This window comes from Pempheris klunzingeri, chromosome 19 (assembly GCF_042242105.1).
Source record: "Pempheris klunzingeri isolate RE-2024b chromosome 19, fPemKlu1.hap1, whole genome shotgun sequence".
NCBI classification, from domain to species: Eukaryota; Metazoa; Chordata; class Actinopteri; order Acropomatiformes; family Pempheridae; genus Pempheris; species Pempheris klunzingeri.
Genome location: NC_092030.1, coordinates 14,478,517 through 14,498,636, shown reverse-complemented (window position 1 = coordinate 14,498,636; position 20,120 = coordinate 14,478,517). Strand labels below are relative to the sequence as shown.

The window sequence follows — 20,120 nt, the reverse complement described above, 5'->3', positions numbered from 1 at the left end:
AGGGAGACACTGAATATGTCAGCTCTGCTCTTTCTCAATGCTTCACTTGTCTTGGTAGGGCACAGCTGACAGTGGTGGTTGGTGCATTGAGGAATGCTGCCCTGCTTCAGCTCCAGGGAAGATTCCACAGCTCCAGCAGCAAGGTGACAGCTGCTGCCAAGAACAGTCTGCAAGCTAAAGCTGCAGCTGCACAGCCACTAGAAGACCTAAACACGGCATCACATCAAGGACTGAGCTACTACAACAACCTACGGTGAAGGTGTCTCTTTGATAGAGAATATTCTGTGTCATAATCAGTATTAAAGAGGGCTTAAACCTCAGCCGTCAAACTCCTAAATTCTCATATTTATTCCATCAGTGCTCACATCCATTTCCCAAAAGACTAGACAAAGTTCACAAGAACTCCTGATTTTCCATGTTTATAGTAAATGCAATGTGTGACATAAATAGTATCAAAACAGTCATGGAGGAAGAGGCCCACCAGTAAATATACAATTTCTAGTCTAAACATCGCTGTTCAATTCTAGAGGGAATTAAGCTATTTAGAGCTATTATTATTGTGTATAAAATTGCTCATTAAGCTTCATTTAATGCCATGACCAGTCCATCAATCAATTAGTAATTAAAAGAAATTAATTGGAAACTATTTTGTCATTTTTCAAGAAAAAATTAAAGCAGAACATTCACTGGATCCAGCTTCTCAAATTTGGGGATTTGATGCTTTCCTTTGTCGTATAATGACAGTTTAGTGAACGGATTTGGGCTTTGACCAGCTGGTCGAAATGAACAAGATATTCGAGTGCATCTTCTCAGATGTGGAAATGTATAACGTGTATTCAGTATTTTCTGAAATTTCATACATTAAAAGAAAACAATATTAATGAATGAAAATGCTCATTGATTGCAATCCTAAAGTATAGAAATATTTCATGATTAAGTAGACAAGGTGATATAGGCCTATTTCTAAAAACATATAATTTGATATTTGTTTCCAAACCCCATGAGGTCTTGAGTCTAAAGCTAGCAAACTCTGTTTTAAAGATATTTGTGTTACACTGGTCTTGATGCTCAATTGAAATTTTCCATATCTGGCTTGGCAGGGCTATAATATTATCTATAATCTATTGAAATGACATTATGCATGATGTCATACCATCCGAGGCCAAAGGAGTCTGCTCTGTGTTACTGGACAGCCGGGAGGGCCTGAGGGCGGCATGAGCAGCGTGGGTAGCAGCCCGGAGTTTGGGGAGGGTCAAGGCCTCGCCATGGTCTCTCAAAGAATGCTCCTTCAGCTGGCTGATGGTCATAGAAGAGAACGGGCACGACAAGCACTTGTACGTGTGCTGCTCACCTGGGGGAAAATCAAGAATCCCAAGTCAACAATGTGAAATCTAGTGAACGAAGGCAGGATTAGATGGAGATTTGCAGAGGTCTGAAAATGGTTGAGGATTTTTTTATAAGAAAACAGAGATAATAAACACATCCTCCACCACAAACAAAGCTATTCCCCTCTGAGACAAACTGTAACAAATATGTCATCTTGTATTCACTTAGTGTTCCCTTCGGACTAATTAGTGCAACTTTGATAGAAAAAATGTTGAGTTGCAACGTTAATTTAAGTTCCATTAATATTCAAATAGACATGTCTTGAGGTATCACACATGCACATGAACTCATGGACTAACATATTAAGTCATCAACGTACACTTTCCTTGTAGGCTGGAAGTTACAAAGTTAGTTTTATATTTATTCTACAAAAATCAACAGTACAGCATGTCAGAAACATTCCTACCTACATAGCTAAAGTGTGAAACTACCACTATTTTGATTGGCTGAGTATAAATGGCTTTGAATGTAAACATGGGTATACTGTGGTCTCACATTGTCAGACAGAGGTGAGTCAGAAGGGGAATGAGGAACGTTTTTGAATTATTAGCATGAAGCTTAGCTAGTGCAACTGCTTGTTGTTTTTCAGTGACAATGGCAAAGGAGATCTGAATGGAGCCAATTGCAAAAGTCAGCCGGTGAGGGCTGACTTCAGCTGTCCACCTCTGTTGAGACTCACACAGGAACCAATATTAAATGATTTGTACAGGTTGGTGAACCATGCATATGACTGCACTGATGCGGTTTTGGCTACTGTGGTAGAGCTTTGAATCTCTGGGAGATTTATAGATTCATAGCATCTTAATTCCTGTAGCTGTTGCATATATTTGCTTAACAACCTAATACAAGCAGCATCCTGAGGAGTGGCACCAAGAGTTGCACTGCAGAAGTCATTAAAAGTGACATTTTGTATTCAATTTGGACCACCTGTAGTGCTAGTTGTGTTGAGTTGTTCTTCGTTGAATAATACAACCAAATCTGATCTGACCGTAACACATTATCACCAGAGGTGATCTAATGATGAAACCACTTCCTGATTAAACAATTTTGGTAAAAAAGAGGGTGAAATAAGACATGTCTTCAATGTGGACACATCAATCCAAGGTATGTTTAGCTTGTTAGACTGCAAGCAGAAGGCACCAAGGTGAAGAAATGAGCCACAATGATAAAATGTAACGCTGGTTGTTTTCTCAAAGTGTAAAAAATGACCGAACTCTACTTACAACTCAAAATTGGTTTGTGTGAATTATCCACAGCAGTTTTTAACTCTTACTGCTATTTGTTGCTACCTCCAATCAGACAGTTAAGAGCACTCAAATGCCTTCTGAAAATTGGCCTTTCTACTCTTAAGATTGTTTCTTTTTGCACATGTATTGATCAGTCAGGAGGAGCTTTTTAGCATTTGCTTGAGTATCAATGCCTTTGTGTGCCTCTGGCTCCCTCAGAAGTAAAAAACGATCACAGTCAAAGAATTACATCTACCTAAAAACACCTGTATGCTTTCATTCTAACAGCACCATATTTTTCACCATATTCCCAACTAAACAACAATATATTAATATACTATCAGTAAATGGTGAAGGTGGTCCTCCAGCTAATCCAAAGGTTTGCTTATCGTTACATGGAAGACAATAAACAGGAGGGTGCTATTCTGTACCGGGAATACCTTGTTAGTCATGGATACAGCTGTAAGGTGTGATTTAATGTATGTATGGAAGTGTGTGTGTGTGTCTGTTTTTACCTGTGTGTGCTTTATGCAGGTGGCTCTTCAAGCGACTCACGTAGGCAGATTTAAAGGGGCAGAGTTTGCACTTGAAGGGCTTGTGGTGCCCGTGGTGAGACTGCACATGTCTGTCCAGACTGGCGATGAGACAAAATACACACACACACAAAAAAAGAAAAAACAAGAAGGGAGGATATGAGATAAAAAGATAAAAGATGTAAAAAAACAAAAAACAAAACAAACAGATGAAATGAGGACAAAAAGATAGCAGATAAAGAGAGAAAGTGGCAAGAATAGAGTAGAGGAAAGAGAGAGAGAGCTCGACTCTACAGCATCCACTTTGATGATTTCAACAGCAGGGATTTTCAGCAGCATCTAAAGCGCTCCATTCTGTTTACCCCACAAACAACAGCCGCACATTTCCAATGACTACAGAACAAGGAGCCATGGGGTGAACTCATCTACCCACAATCCCCTGGTGGGAATGAGTGCGTGAGTGCCTGTGGGGACGGTGGCTGTGTTTTTAATGCCAGCCTCCTAGGTGGCATGGGAATGCGGCTTCTTTCTGGGTCAGGGCACATACAGTACAGAGGGATTACACCTGGGAGCTCAGAGGAGATGAGGACTCTCTCTTCCCCTCGCTCTGTGTCTCTGTGATGGATAAAACAAATCACACTACCAAAATGTCTGTCTCGCTGTAATGTTTGTCTTACTCTCCTAGGAGGCAGGAAATCTTCGAGATTGAAGATTCAAAGGGATTGTGATCGGGTAAACAGAATAAGGTGTAAAACTGTGCTCTGTACAAAATGAGTTTAACATCCAGTTGATTTGTAGAACAGCTGGTGTAAGACTGGTAAGGTATAAAAGGGCGAGAGTTTGAAATATACTGCAACCCAGACAGCATATTGGACATAATGTAGGGGTGTGGGAATACTGATCCATCACTGAAAACAAATAACACAATTATGGTACAGCTTTTCAAAGATGGAAAAAAGTACTTTTGTCCATTGTCTGAGAAGCTGCACCTCTCAAAACGGAACCGCATTAGTGGGAACAGCCAGTCTTAAACCTGGTTTTGAAACACCTTGTGGTCAGTATTTTCAGCAATAGCCGTTCAGTGTATTTACATTCTATAATTCATTCACAATATAGTAGTTTTCATAGTTTGTGCCATTCCCGCACTGGATTTAAATTACCTTCACATGCAGGAGGGATTCACAGGAAATGATACACGTATGAAACTCTGCGTTACTCTTTGTAAATCTATCTCTTTAATATCAGCCTCATTGTTTATCATTCCCTCTTCTTACATCCTATCCCAGCTGTACTGGGTTACTGCCATGGTGTTAATGCAAGCCAAACATTTCCTACTGGTGCTGTTTCACAATAAAATTACTAATTAATTTTATTGATCAAAATTGCAGCTGCAAAACATTTCTCCTAATTTTTTTTTTTTGTGAGCAGTTTATTTTTAATTTTTGTAACAAAGTAATGGAACAAGAAGGAGCAGCCAGAGTGAGCTGTTGGATAAAAGAGTTGCAGGCAAAAGCTACTCGCACCATAGGCAGCACTGAAAACAGATTATGCAATTATTCAAGACTTAGTTTATCACAACATTGGTAAAAAATACCATTTTGGTAAATATGTGGTTATCTTGGTTAAAGTTAAACTTACTCCTTATAAAGTGCCATCCTATATACAGGGCGCTCAACTGTACAAACAGTATTAGAGGTAGGAATCATAAATGCTGCCCCTCTCTACTTACTTGTGTCTGAAGGGTGAGACAAACTGGCAATACTGGCAGCTGTATTTGTCTTCTCTGCTGAACAGCGCCATGGCTGAGTGGCTCCTCTCATGGGACCTCAGTCCCTGCATGGACATGAAGACTCGGTCGCACTGGGCACACGGGTGACCCCCTGCTGTTAATCGCTGCTTCAGTTGGTCGTCTGACACCACAGCCCTCGCTGCAGCTATGAGGGCTGCTGCCCTTCCTTCACCAGTATCCGTTTCTGGTTCCAGAGTCTCTGAGGCAACAGCAACACCACCAGAAGCTGTGGAAATCATGGGTGGACCCATCATTGAAGCTGCAGGTCTGTCGAGGTCATCTTCTTCAGCTGCTTCATCTCCGTCCAGGTCGCCATTAGTTAAGCTCTCCGAAGGAAGGGTCAGGGGGACCTCACTGACTTCCTGCTGCAAAACAAAGAGGAAAAGTCTCAAATGTTCAGTAACCCTTCTGTGCCCGCTGATTTTGACTATTAATTTTTTGGATAGGCCAATGTCAACCAACTAACAGATGAAAAAATAGCTGACCACTGAAGAATCACTTGGGGTCTGGCACCTATAGCCCTTTTTTGAGATCAGGCAAATTATGCTAATGGGACATTAGCAACAATTAAGCACCTATCTAACACCTGTGGATCCTTCTATGATGTATCAGGGCAATCATTTTCACTTAGTTACAGCTCTTTCACTCCCCACTCTGAGCTGTCAATTGAATGCTTGAGTACTGAATACCTGAAGGCCTTTCTTTACCCCACATTTTCCTGAAACACATGTCAGAGGCAACCCAAACAACCCATATCCAAAATATTTCAAACTGCAGTGTGAGCTTGTATGAAAAATGAACGTGTCTCTGGTCTAAGAAACAATGACTGAAAAATGACGAGTTGAGTCCAGTGCATGCAAGCATTAACAGTGACCTTAGTCCAACTTCAAAACCTGACCTGAAACTCTGTGGTCTGCCTGTATTTACTGACACACCATACTTAGTTAGTTGCAGTATCCAAATGGAATGTGACATGAAAATTTAAGTCCAACCCCTTGAATATGTCCGTGAGCTTGTACATATATCATTGCAACTATCTTTTTTACATATTTTTTATATATATAGCTCAACAATATAACTCTAAAAACAAACAGAAATTCAACAGTAGCTCTTGAATCGTAATGTACCAAGTCCTACCTAGATGTCAAACCACAAGCGAGTGATTGATAACCTTTGTCTATTTTGCTACTAGACCTGTTATATCTCTAATTGTTGTTGACACTACGCCGACCAGGAAAGAAATAGGAAGACACAAAAATAGTCATGCAACAAAACGATTTAACAGCTTAAACAGAAGACCTTGCACATAGCACTTCTACCAACAATAACACTGCAAAACAAAACTCCTCCATCAATTTCTTCGTCCTCCATCTGCCGGAGCCCAGGCTGGTTTCTGTAGTCGTCACAAGTAGACAGACAATCGCCATGATTTTTTTTATTGCCCCCGAGGAAGCTCATTCTTTCTGTGGAAGGACCTGACCCCGCACTTCATGCAGCCATAAATAAGATGTGGCATCCACAGACCCAACCTTGCCATCCAGTCTGCTCTGACTGCACTGTCAGCCTTCATCCAAGTGTAGAAGAAACCGTTGCTGTTCTAGAATTAAAACGGTGTTCATAATACTACAAAGGCAACATTCATTTTTACCTACAGCAACGTGTAAAGCATATAGTATATTCCATTTGGTAGAGATGCTGTACATGGCCATGGTGATTGTGTTTTTTATTTTGAAGAGTCAAAGACGCAACAGAGATACTTCCATTCTGAATTAGACCTCAGTTGCCCAAGTGAACTTCACTTTATCACTCTCTGTGGCCCCAAAACATCTAATTTGAAATAGATAAAAGACAGACAGAGAGTCCGGCAGAAGAACCAGGCCTCCGTTTGGGTGAAGCGTTGGATCCTTAGGCCTGTTCCCCTCACTGGCAGCGTCAGAGGAATACTAATGCTCGAATGGTTACCCGCCGCTGCCCTAAAAGTTATGGCTCACCACTCTGTCCTCCACTCCTCCCCCCTCCCCTGCAATGGGACAACATAGCTTGTTTTCTCTGGGGGAAGCTGACAGACTGTCTACCCAGAAGCCTTCGTCAGTAATAAACAAAATGGGAAACAGAACCCAAGTCCAGTAAAACAGATCACTGCAGAGCTAAGATGCTGAGAGTTAGATTATAGGAGAGAAAATCTGGGGACAGACAAAGTTCAAGTATTGTTTAAGGAAACATAAAGTTGATAACGCTTTGGCAAGATAAAAGTAAGTATTGGCTTGATGTAGTTGCTGGATAATTTGTTAAAAGCATAGCTTGTTGCATAGTTGGACCCTTATTCACTTTCTTGCCGAAAGTTAGACGTGAAGGTTGATACCACTCTCAAATTTGTATACTAAATATAAAGCAACAGCTAGAAGCAGGTTAGCTTAGCACAGGGGGAAACAGATAGCTTGGCTCTGTCCTAAGGCAGCATAGTGTGCCAACCAGCACCTCACTTTCCCCAGTTTTCAGTCTTTATGCTAAGCTAAGCCAATCAGCTGCTGGCTACAGCTTTATATTTATCGGACAGATATGAAAAGCGATAACAATCTTCTCATCTAATTCTCTGCAAGAAAGTCTATTTCAAACTAAACTTTGAAGCATTTACAAAAGTAAACATTTAACATTTTTCCACAAATAAAGAATACCAATATAGATTTATCATAATTATTATTTGCATTCATTAATTTAGTCATATTCTAATATATTCTAAATATTTCAAACTTAATGTAACAAAACCACAGCTCAATAAGACCAGAAGTTCAGTATAACAACAACATTAAATACATTTTAAAATAAATCCAAGTCGATTTACCTTGACATGTCCCTCTTTGACCTCTCCATATTGGACGTGCTTCCTAAGGTGGTTGCAGATGGCTCGAAGGGTGGGGTGCACCTCAATGCAGAAGTTACACCTGAATCCAATGGGAGCCTTATTTACAGGGCTTTCCTGTTCACAGAAAAATAACCTGTTTTATTCACAGCTTTTGTTTTCTTTCTGCTTGACACATTTTACATTGTATTTGAAAACGATTTGTGATAAAAACTCATTTTAAATATCATTCATCCTTTTAGTGTAATTTAACTGGTGCCACTGATGCCTTTGAAAATTACCTAAACGGATTTGTCACGGTTTGAAGATCCTACTATTCATCTGATTTACTTTTCTCCATGAAGTTTAAGACTGCCACTGTTCTCAGATGTGTGTTAAACGAGATCAATGGTATTTTTAATGAATTTATTAAGAAAATAATGATCACATTTCATTATCATGCACTGCTGTATGTTCCGTGTAACTTGTATTCAGCTGACGGGGCAATTTGAAATACATAATAATCTCTTTAATTCCATTTTGGCAGAATAGAACTACTTTGGGTACTACTGCAATGATTTTGGACTTAAAAAGCCATATCATGATAAATGAACAACACTCTCAATGATACAAATGCAGTATGATAAACAGTAGCAGCTTGTGACTATGGCATCAGAAGATATATCTGCTCTCAGATATTTATGTTAAAAATTTAAATGACGTGTTCTTTCCTTTCAGTATAAGGTTAGGGATGTGTGTATATCTGCTCACCTTCTCAGGCTTGTTCTCGGGTAGTTCTGTTGCTTTGTGTTTGCTGAGAAGCTGCCTCCTCCTCTCTTGCCTCATGGCCCTCTTCTGAAACTCCTCATTATGGTTCAGTAGATGTTTGGCCAGAACTGGGAGAGCCAGGAACTTAAGCTCACAGTGAGAACACTGATACAACTCAGACTCTTCATCTCCAGGACCAGGAGATACCACAAAGTCCCTCTTCAAGTCATTGCTGTGGTGGTCGTTGTAGTGCATAGAGAGCAGCTCGCCTGTGCTGAAGGACAACCGGAAGCATTTTAGACACTTGAATGGAAGCCATTCAACCTCTCTGTCCTGATCAGGTTCAAGTGTAACCTCCAGCACTTCCTTGTCTTCCTCTGCCATTGCACTGACAGCAATCTTCTCAGGTTCTTTGGCATAAATAACTGTAAAGTAGCGACCAAGTTTGCTAGCATGCTGCTTCTTGGGGAAGACACCTGGGTGGCGTTTTATGTAGTGTGAGACTATGCTCTTCCTGCTGAAGGCCTGGAAGGCGCAAAGAGAACACCTTCGTCTCTCAACAGCCAAACGCAAGTCTTCACTCATTTCTGAATTTTCCCCTTCTGATGGCAGGGGTGCGATCACTTTGTTAGGCTTTTCGGTCATCGTCTTGGAAGCAGCCAGACAATGAGTGTAATAGGCATCAATATCATGCCGCTTCTGGTAGTGTGCTGCGAGGCCTTTGCGTATGGGGTTTGTGTATGAACACAGAGCACATTTAAAGACATTGTTTTTACCCTCTGGCTGAGCACGAACATTGTTGTGCTTGATTCGGTAGTGGCGAGCGATGCCTTTCCTGGTGGAGCAGAAGTATTTGCAGAGCTGACACTTGAATACAGCATGTTTCTCTGTCTTATTGATGGGTAACTGGGAGAGGGCAAGGTCCAATTCACTGACCTCCTGGACTTTTGCTGTGCTTGATATATTACTAGCACTGCATTCCGCTATTGGCTCTGTGTCTTTACTGGGAGAGAAATTTGTCATAGAGGGAGTGAACATATCGGAAGCCGACTGATTGTGATATTTCTCATAATGGATTTTGAGTTTCTCCAATGTCCCATGCGTGTATGGGCACATTTTGCATCTGTACGCTCCATAGCCCTGCCTTTGAGTTTTGCACTTGTCATCTCCTTCATTTAAGTCAGGGATCTGCTCTATATCATCAGCAAAGTCTTCTGCAGTAACTTTCACTAAAGGGTGTCTTTTTTGATAGTGAGTTAGGACACCGTGGATTCGGGAGTTTACATACGGACAGTGACGACATTTATACACAGAACTGGGGTTGATGTCTGCCTCCTGCGCAAAATCTGCAGCTTTTACTTTCATGCCAGGGTGCTTCTTTCCATAGTGAGTGAGGAGGCCATGGAGACTGTTGTACTCTGACAGACATACAGTACACTGATAAGGATTGTTAGAGATGGAAAGACGTGGGTGGGGAGGATGGGGGTTGCTTTCTTGAGGAGGGGTGGCAATGACCAGTGCTCCATCATCTTCAACAGACTGGCAATTGAAAGACGCATGTTCTTTGGCAACCTGCTGGTGGATCTTTTCAGGTGTGCCATTTCCTTTGATGATATCCAAAAGCACAGATTCGTCCCCTTTTATGGCCCAGGGGTGGACTGCCTGATAGTGACTAGTAATATCCCATATTGTACAGGCCTCAAAAGCACAGTCTCTGCATTTGTAATGCTTAGTTTCCATATTGCCCCCTTGTTGGGTGGTCTCCGGACCAGCCCATAACTTACTGGCCATGTATGTGTAATCGACATTGTGCTCAGGATGGCGTCTTTGGTAATGGAGCAACAGACCTTGCGGTTCAGCATGGGAGTAAATGCACCACTCACAGTGGTAGCCAGCCTCCAGAATGCCATCTTGGTAAGCCCAGTGTAAAATGGTCATGGCTGTGGCTTTCACAGTGGGGTGCTCTTTCTTCAGATGCTTCTTCAGGGCATAAACATAGGGGGATGTGTAAGAGCAGTGCCTGCACTTAAGGGAACGCAGTGATGTAGTGTTTTCAGGGTCTGGAGGGGCTGGGATCATGGCAGAAGAGACACTACCCGATTGAACCATCTGTGCACGCTCACGTTGACTCCGGACAACTGCGGTGTGACGACGTACAAGGTCAGCATTGGCCTTGGTTTCCCTGTGCTTCTTCTGGTAATGAATAAGCACACCTTTTACAGTGCGGTTGCCATAATCACAGTGCTGACAAAAGAACAGCTCGTCTTCACCTTTCTCACCACTTCCTGGTTTAGGGCTTGAGTTGTTAGATCCATCGTGACCGTTATTTTGAAACTGCTTCAAAAATTGTTTGGGAGTTGCAATTTGCAATTCATCCATTAATTTCATCAAACCAGGGGTGGGAGCACCATGTTTGATATATTTTGCTGTCACTTTTACTTCTGGGTGTCTCTTTTGATAATGGACCAACACACCAACAACAGATCTGTTGCTGTACACGCAATGTTTACAGTAGTACATTTCCTCATCTGATCCATACAGTGCTGCACTTGGTTGTTTTGGAGGTGTACCCATGCTGAGATTAAATGAGGAGTTTGCAGCAGGCTGTGACTGATCCACTGAGATGACCTTCATTGTTTTCTGTATACGGAAATATGAAGCCTTTTGCTCTGGGTGTTTCTTCTGATAGTGGACCAAAACAGAGTGCATGTTAGGGCTAGCAAAAGAACATACATCACAATCATAGACAACAACATTGCCACCCACAGATTCTTTGAGAGAGTCTGTCTCAGCACTGGCATCAGGGGTCTTGGAGACAGTTTTCAGCACTGGACTGGAGGATGACCTGGGGGTTGATGTGGGTGAGTTAAAATTCTTGGGACCAGAGTTTAGTATTTCCCTCAGAGTTTGCGATTCACCCGATTTGTGGGACTGCTCCACTACATAGCTGGAGAAGATCATAGCATTGTTGATTTTCACTGTAGGGTGCATTCTTTGGTAATGGGGCATTAGGCTCCTAACATTGGGGCTTGTGTAAGAACAAAAGCGACACATGTACACCAAATTTGGTTGGTTGAAGTTGAGCACATTGCTTGCTTCGGGGTGGTGATCCATGTAGTGTTGGTGTAGGTCGTTGTAATTTGTGTATTCAATGTAGCACTCTAAGCAGCGGAATACCGCACTCTGGTCCTCAGGGTCCAGGATGTACTTAAAGCTGAACTTTATGTAGGGATGCATCCTCTGGTAATGGGTGCTGACGCTACGAGCTGATTTGTTGTGGTAATCACAGTGTTTACAGTAGAATCGTGTGGTTCCTGGTTCCTCTGAATAATCAGTGTTCTCTTGGATAGTATTGTCACTGGGGTCAGCAGAGATGTTTTCACTATCATCTGAGAGAGTCAATGATATAGGAATGTTTCTAGGTTTTGACTTAGGGTTGCTTTTTCTTTTCCCTATTCTGCCTCCCTCCTGAGAGATCACTGACTCTCTTGCATGAAGCTGTTGCGTGTTATAAGTGAAGACGGGGTTGTTATTATCATGGTCTTTTCCCTCTTTATCAGCACTGGCGTGATTTTCTCCTGCATCTTCATCATCCATATCATCTAGGTTTATGATCATGTCTTGCTGGCTTTGGCTTATCTTACTTTGAAGGTTACTGGCAATCTCATCGATTCTAGTTCTCTTCTTAACCGAGGACAAATCCAAAGGCAAGTCATTAATGGACTTCCTGGCTCTTTTCCCTGTTACTAAGGGCTTTTTGGTGGCAAGACCTAAAATAGAGGTCTGAGTTTTCTGTAGAAATATTGGAGAAGCATCCACTTCAGAGTCCGCCTGGTCAGTCAGCTGGCTTTCAAAGACAGCGGGATCCAGATCATCACAATAGGAATGCTTATGTTGCTGGTGAACCCTCAGACCTTTCAGAGTGGTGGTAGAGAAGCTGCAGAGCGTGCAACGATGAGGGTTCTGCTGGTCGTTTGATGTGCTGGTTATCTTCTTTCCATTGACTTTGGAGCTTACATTACCCCCATTAACTGGCTCTGCAGCATTGTCCTTCTGAGGTTCTGGGCTATCACTTGTTAGGTCCAAGGTATCTAAATCTGAGGAATTGTGGCTCTGTTTGTGCGTGCCTAGTTTAAGAGGGCTGGTGCAAATAAACGGGCATTCATCACATTTATACACTGTGGTTTTACCAGAAAGGTGAATGTTTTCAATATGGCGGGAGATGCTCCGCCTGTGCATGGTGAGGAACGAGCAGAAGGGGCACTGAAATCGGTTCATGTACTTTCTAAACGGTATTCCTTTAGTCTCCAATAATTTATTATCCTCATCTGTTAAAAGCTCCTTTGCATCTGCTGACAGTGTCCCAGTGTAGCTGGGATCATCTATATCGCACAGGTCTTCGTCATCATCATCATCCTCTAAGCTGCTCCTAGAGTCTTCCTCATTGAGTAAGTTGGCATCCATGTCCATGACACTGTTTGAGGCGTCAGATGAAGCAAACCTCTTGGACAAAATGGAGGACCCTGTGCTGTTGGGTGTCACTGCACTAATCTGTGCATATTGGAATGATGAGATCTCTGGGACTGACTTCTCCAACCTGTCCTCTGGTGTCTTTTCAACCGAATCTTCTTTTCCACAAACTTCAGTGAAACTCATCTTTGATCTAGTCGGACTTTGGGAAGCAGAGGGAGAATCTGCTTTTGGTGAGCTTGCATTTGCCTCTCCTTCCAGCTCCGCAATGCAGGAAACTATCTTGACCTTGTCACTGTGTTCCTTCACCACGTGATTAGTCCAGCTGTCCTTCTGGTCAGTCTGATAGTCACACCATTCGCAGGCAAATGTTCCCTTCATGAGTCCACTGGCTGAGTCAGATTCCTCTTCAGTCTCTGCTGCGGCATCTCCAGCACTCTCCGAGGGAACTTTGCTATGATACATTAGTTGGTGTTTCATTATCCTTGCCTTGCGTGGAGACTTGTATGTGCAATACTGACAGGAATACACTTTTGAATGGTCATTGTGCATTATAACAGTGTAGCTGGGCTGCTTAGCTGTCTGCGAGGAGATACCTGCATCAGAATCTTCCTCTACAACGTTATGCACTTTTTTGGTGTGGTTTCTTAAGAATGATTTCGATCTGAAATAACGGACACAGAACTTGCACTGGTAAAATGGCAGATGAGTTTCAGCTGTCTGCTTTTGTGATGTTTCATTGGAATTGTCAGCAGAGTTGGGGCCTAAAAAAGATGAAAAAGTATGTGAGATGTCAGCTGAAAAATAGTAAATCAGTATCATTTTGCTGCCATTATTTAGACTTTCTGTTGTTCCTGCAGCAACAACTCAGAAATGTTATGCTCCTCAATATAATATACTATCATCTTACTATAAAGAGTTCTTCGAAACAGAAAAATAAGTGTTTCCTAATCCTCAACAAATTAACTGTAACATCTGAATTAATGTGGTAGGCATACTCATTCCAGCTTTAGTAGGCGAATAATCCTTGTCATCCTTATCCTCACATTCCTCCTCTTCCTCCTCATCTTCATCCTCGTCTTTCAGAGAGTCAGACTCATCTGCATCTGCAGGCTGCAGGAACACAGTATGTACTTCTTGAATGTGGGTCTTCAAGTCATCATACGACTCGGCACGGAAATCACAGCCATCACACTGCAATACCTCCATCACTGAAAAGAGGGAGCACTCCCTGGAAAATCAGGGAAACCTGCAAAGAAAAGGAGAGAAAAGTAATGAGGACATGCACCATTTTCCAAAGAGTGCACAGTAGAATAAATGTCTAATTAAATTGTTGTGACTGAAAAGAAATATATCTATGAAAACAATGTCAAAACATTAATTGCAGGTTAAGGGGTATTTACTATAGCATGGAGACTCATATGCAGAGAGCCAGAACAAAGCTTTAAGATTTTAGTATGCTGTAATGCTTCGATAGTCAGTGTAGTAAACATGCACTTCCATAAAAATTTGATGATGATGTAGCATGATTACCAATGGTAACTCCTGCTGTGAACAAAGAATAATCAAGAGCAGGATCAAGAGCAATGACAGACCGTCTCCACATAATGAGTAAGACAATGGCCAGCAAAAGATAAAATGCTTTCAAATGTTCATGATTATGTGATCAAAAGATATCCTTGTAGAATACAGTCTCGTTTGCCCATTGTTTTGTTTTTTTGGATTGTACACTGACTGCAATTTGAAAAATTTGAAATTAAGAGTGCAACTGTGGGAAAACATTAGGAGCATTCTAGTCTAAATCAATAAAAAAAATCAACTGAAATACCACCCAAACAAAACAAACAAATCATACAAAATTAAAATGGCTATGATTCAATGAGTTTTGTTACTGCAAAATGTTTTTGTCTCAAAAACTAAATGAAGACACATTTGTTCATTTATGCAAAACTGCAACAAATTTCTGTTGTCTCATTATGAAGACGAAACCACATTGGATAGAGTCACAAATTCATATGAAAATGAGAATATTTTCAATAACTAAAATGCCTGGAGCTGTCCACAAGTTGTTAAAAAAGCCTCACAAAACATGACAAAGAGAGAGAATTCAGCAGATGCTGATGTTACTCAGAATACTAAGAAGGTCCCATTTTTTAGCATAGCATCATTCCAAGAACAATGGAGGGACTGAGGAGGGATTATGGGCTGATTTGTCCCATTTTTATTACCTTGGGATAAGCAACAGCTGGAGAGCAGCTCCACAGCTCAGTATTTAGAGCAGACTATTCCATCAGATTGTATCAACTGCCCTGAAATAAGATTGAATGAATCAACTGAGAGATGAGGGCTTTATGTCTTTGGGCTTCTCTGCAGTTTGGACTTGGCCAGAAAGATGAACGTTGATGATGTGGCAGTCATTTCACAGCTCTTTCATCACAGCTTTCTAATCAATTGTCATTGTGTCCTGAACACCATATAATATCACAAAATAAGACTTGTAGCTCAGCGATAGATAGTTAAAGAGCACAGTTTACAACCTTCACTCTTGAATCACAACCAAATCAATATGATTTACTTACACTTTCTTTTCAACAAAATAACAAGTAACTCAAAGTAAAAAAAAATAGAGTTGCATCAGACATAAAACTGCATGATTTAATATGAACAAGGTTCCAAGTCAAAAACTAGATGCTTAACAAGAACTGAATCAGCACCTCTAGTTTATAAAGCTGATATTCATAACAAGGCTCCCATTCATATCCAAACTGCCCATATCCATGGCCCATGCACAAAGAGTAACATGACGGAGGTGTAATGGTGCGGGTATGGCTGTGTACCCTCATGATGTTTCCACATATTCAGGATGGTTACAAACCACTAGGTAAGTTTAAGAGTGGTTTCATGAGCATTATGGACACCTTTCGGGATCTGAACATATTTGCACTCGGCTAGGCCTTCTGCGACAGCATTTCAGCAAGGATTAAAGCTCGTCTGAATGCACAGGTGGCCACTCTCCTCATTACCTCCTTGATATGACACCGGGTGTTTCCTTTATTTTGCCACCCACCCCCCCCCTGCACATCAGTGTCAGATGGAGAAAAAAACTTGAAATACAAGACTAAAACAGCAATGATGTTTACACATGGAAAGTTGTGCACACAGTAAGTTATGTACACAAATCTACAAACACACGTACACATACACACACACATTGTGTGCACAAACAGTCAGTTCCTTTTGTAACTGTTAAAAAACGCCCAGAACAGAAGTCTCAGCTTTATATGTCACTTTTGTGCCAAATCTTTTTGTGTACTGACAAAGTAATAAACCTTTTGGTATTTTTAATATTTTAAACTGAAAACATGGGGAGACAGTGACAAGAGGGTGATGACATTATGCTCCACCTTGATATCCCTGGAAGAAAACTTTGATTCATATGAAATTAAATGCAGCCTACTATTGAAATGGTGACACACTTATGGGCACTTTCTAAACCAAAAACACACATTTTGTTGAAAAGTGAGAGCCACCAACTCAGAGCACCATTTCTTTATAACAAGTAATCATTTGTGTATTCTAGTAGGCAAAGACAGAAATATTTTGCATGTATTCAAAGAGGATTAATAGTTCACACTGCAGGCATGACCCTTGGTTGATCCTTCATTCATAATGAAAAAAGTCTACATCACAATATGCTGTGGTTTGTATCCAGAATCCAACTCAATCCAATCTTACTATAAATATCAGTTCTCCTGATATTCTTATTGCCCAAGGACGCGGATGTTTCATCAATGGCTGTGGAAATACACACAGAAATACAAATTACCAATGAAATAATAATAAATCACTACTCTGTACCATTAGTATAGTGAACACTTGGTGCTTTAATTTAGGCCTCGCAAAATAGGGAAAAATCATTTTCGCAAAGCATTTTCTGAAGTGACACAGAAGCTAAAAACTTTTTTGGTGTAAGCAATTCTAGATGCCATCTTCGGGTTCAGTGTCCAAGTCTTATCCATGGCTGTAAAGCTAGCCGCATGAAGCTACATTGGTCACTGCTAGCTTTACACATCCAAAGTAAAGTAGGTCAAAACGGGAGTTGATGATAGAGATGAATAATTCTAACGTCAGCCTTTTGAACATTTTGAGAAAACAAATACTTTTAAGTGTGAACAAGAAAACATTTCACAGCTCCTGTGTAATTTTTTTTAACCAGAAAAAAACCAATGAACACTAAAAAAAAAAAAAATGAAACAAGATATTGTCAGTCAATTTGGATTTTAACAGATATATAATGAAATATAATTTTACTACCATGATCAAATTCAGTCCACTGATCAGGACGCTGAAACCGAAAAATTTCAAGTGAGATCCAGCCAGAAACAGTTGGGAATCCCGCCCTGCTTCCCACACCCAACTGGCCAGCCAGTGGAGAGCTCCATGTGAGCCGGCCAAGCTGCCAGTATGTCCCTGAGCAACCAGGGGATCCATTGTTGTTCAGGGTCAGGTTACAGCCTCACCACGGGGCCCCACCCTGCTCTCTTGGCAGTTCACTGCTGTTTTGAACAAAGTTGCCTCCTAATGCCAGGTTCCTTGACATGGATATCAAGAGAATCCTTTCGGAGAGCAGGGGAGAGGAATGCCCGGGGAGGGAAAAAAAAGCCTCCTACACAACCACCATCTGCCTTAGAGTTGGCTGTGCCTTTTCAGCCAGTCAGTTCCTGCGCCACACCAAGTTAATGGGTGAGATTGTGTAACTGCTTTCATCTAGTCAGCTGGGGCTCTAACAGGCAGCGACTGAGCTGCTCAGATCCTCCTCTGAGCCGAGATTCAAGGGCAGCCATTTTAGGAGCTGACTATGTGTGCTTAGGTGTTCAGCCAGCACACAACATGGACCCACAGATCTGATCCTCTTCCTCAAAGGCAGGCAGCCTGACACTGGAGAGCTGCTGATAGAAATCTATCTGCCAGATGTACACCACTGTACCCAAGCCCTCTGCCCACACAGCTCAGCAAAAAACATCTCGCAATCATGCTAGGCTTAGGGACATTATCTCTCACGTCAAGACATTTTCAGTGAAATGTTACGATTCAAAGACAGAGTAGGTCTGAGCAGCACGCACCAACACTTTGTGGAGAGAAATGCATTTTGGAGGAGCTGCCAAATACGTTCCACAAGGGGGTCTAAAAATGTGAGGCATGTCTGAACTTCTTTATCTCAGAGCTCTGAAACCCTGCGCCCCGAGGAGAAGGGAGCAGAGAGAAGCAGAAGGGGAGAGCAGGCCTGAAGGGGAAGGGTGGGAGGAGAAGGGAGGCAGCAAGAGAGCATGACAGAGCCACCTGGAAGACCTTCACTGGTAAGCAACAGAGGACAAAGCCATCAGACTGGGCTCCCCAGATTCCAAAGTCTACTGACATTTGTTAATCACCAACCGGTCTCTCTGCATCGGTGAGCTCTGCCAGCAGTCACACCCTCTACTCAAACTGGCTGACAGCAGCTGCTCTGTCTGAAAGAGGGCCTTTGAATAAGCCAGCATTAAGCTGATTAGGAGTACAGAGGTTTTGTCCTTAACTGTTGGTTAGTGCAACCATCTCATGCCGACAGGGAGAGAAAAATCCATCTGACGTGTTGTGTTATTATATGGTGAGCACCCCGGCTACAGACAATTCATCTGGCAAACAAGACAGGATGTGCATCTTGTCAACCTGCACACCCGAAATAATTAATGACCCACTGATTGCAAATGACAGCCTGCTTTTTAAAGGAAAAATATAGTGGCAATAATAGCAAGTAACCAGAGCCATGGAAATTGATTTTTGCTGAGATGAGATGACAACATCAGAGAAAAATCAATATATTTTTTGTTTCAAGAAAGTTATTCTAAAAAAAGAGAGAGAGAGAGAGAAAGAAGCGCAAAAAGAATCGTATTATACTTCATATTTTGATTTCTTTAGTCCACGGTCTCCACCAGCTATACTTAGAAGAGCAAAAGACAGTAGAGAAAGATCTAATTGTGTCTGCAGAAGAGCGGAGAACGTTGCGTCACAGCACCAGTGAGAATTTGTCCTCTTGCACAAACAGGAGATAGGGAGCTGGAGTTCAAGATGGCTACTCCCATCCTCTGATGTCATCAGCCCTGAAGAACTCAATAAGCCACATCTGAACAGTCGCTAGTACACAAATAACACACTGCATAATACAATACAATACAATACTGCGCTAAAATGTGGATTTGAAGTTGAAACTGCACCTCTCTGACATAGGTCTTCACAAAAGTAGCAGGGAACTGGTTGCAAAGCTATTGTACTGGAATGGTATTTGTACAGGCGTCCACCTGCTCTGTGTGAAGCTATATGAGACAAAATCAACATGTTAAAAGTAGCACAGTATCAGATGTTCTGTAAAGCAGCACATTTATGGTGAAACTGATATCATGACCTTTCAAACTCTAGCCAAAACACATTCTAAACATTTAGCTCACATCACAATCATGGACATCAAGAATATATGGCTCAGGAAACCATGCCAAAATGTCACCATCTCTGTTCAATTCAAACAAAATGTAAGAGACTTCACTATCTTCACGGACTTCACGGAAATATGTTAGAAGCCAACGTCTAACACAGTAAAACCTGCCTTCAGTGTCCAATAGCTTGGCTTCAAAATCAAGTATTGGATCTAGAGAGTCGTACACCTCACTGGTACAAGGTTGGTGCCAGGGAGATTTGTTTACAGAATTCCGTCATTGCAGCTCTTCACCGTGATTATTTTGTCATACATTTATTGGAGCCACACGAGACAAGGAGTCTGCAGCACACCACCAAGGCAAACAGGTTCATAACCAGCAGCTCCTGCATGCTGGCACACCGACTTTGTGCAAATAACTAATATTCAGATTGTGTGATTGGGAGGTTTTCACAGGCATTACAATCCCATCAATGCCAAAATCAGTGCCTTTCTGTTTTCTCGCTGTTCCCCACACTAACAATTTCCTCACACTAATAATATGCACTAGTCTTTTGGGCACATTGTTCCACTTTCAAGCACTTTCTGCCATGAAATGTGCCAACTTGTGACAGGATGCTGCAATAAGGCTATAATACATTTG

The 20,120-nt window shown here is 41.7% G+C and overlaps 1 protein-coding gene across 4 annotated transcripts in view; it reads right to left on the bottom strand.

The window, feature by feature from the left end:
• The window catches only part of znf462 (zinc finger protein 462), a 52,032-nt gene that overhangs the window by 12,463 nt on the left and 19,449 nt on the right, over positions 1 to 20,120 (bottom strand). For 2 of the 4 annotated variants that reach the window (XM_070850204.1, XM_070850207.1), the window contains exons 2-7: positions 14,010 to 14,260; positions 8,545 to 13,775; positions 7,777 to 7,911; positions 4,875 to 5,299; positions 3,128 to 3,246; positions 1,154 to 1,351 (exon numbers count right to left, since the gene is read on the bottom strand). In XM_070850204.1, the coding sequence (XP_070706305.1) occupies positions 1,154 to 1,351; positions 3,128 to 3,246; positions 4,875 to 5,299; positions 7,777 to 7,911; positions 8,545 to 13,775; positions 14,010 to 14,220 (6,319 nt within the window). In that variant the 5' untranslated portion in view covers positions 14,221 to 14,260. The remainder of the gene's footprint in view (positions 1 to 1,153; positions 1,352 to 3,127; positions 3,247 to 4,874; positions 5,300 to 7,776; positions 7,912 to 8,544; positions 13,776 to 14,009; positions 14,261 to 20,120) is intronic. The other 2 variants (XM_070850206.1, XM_070850205.1) reach the window with 2 other exon arrangements.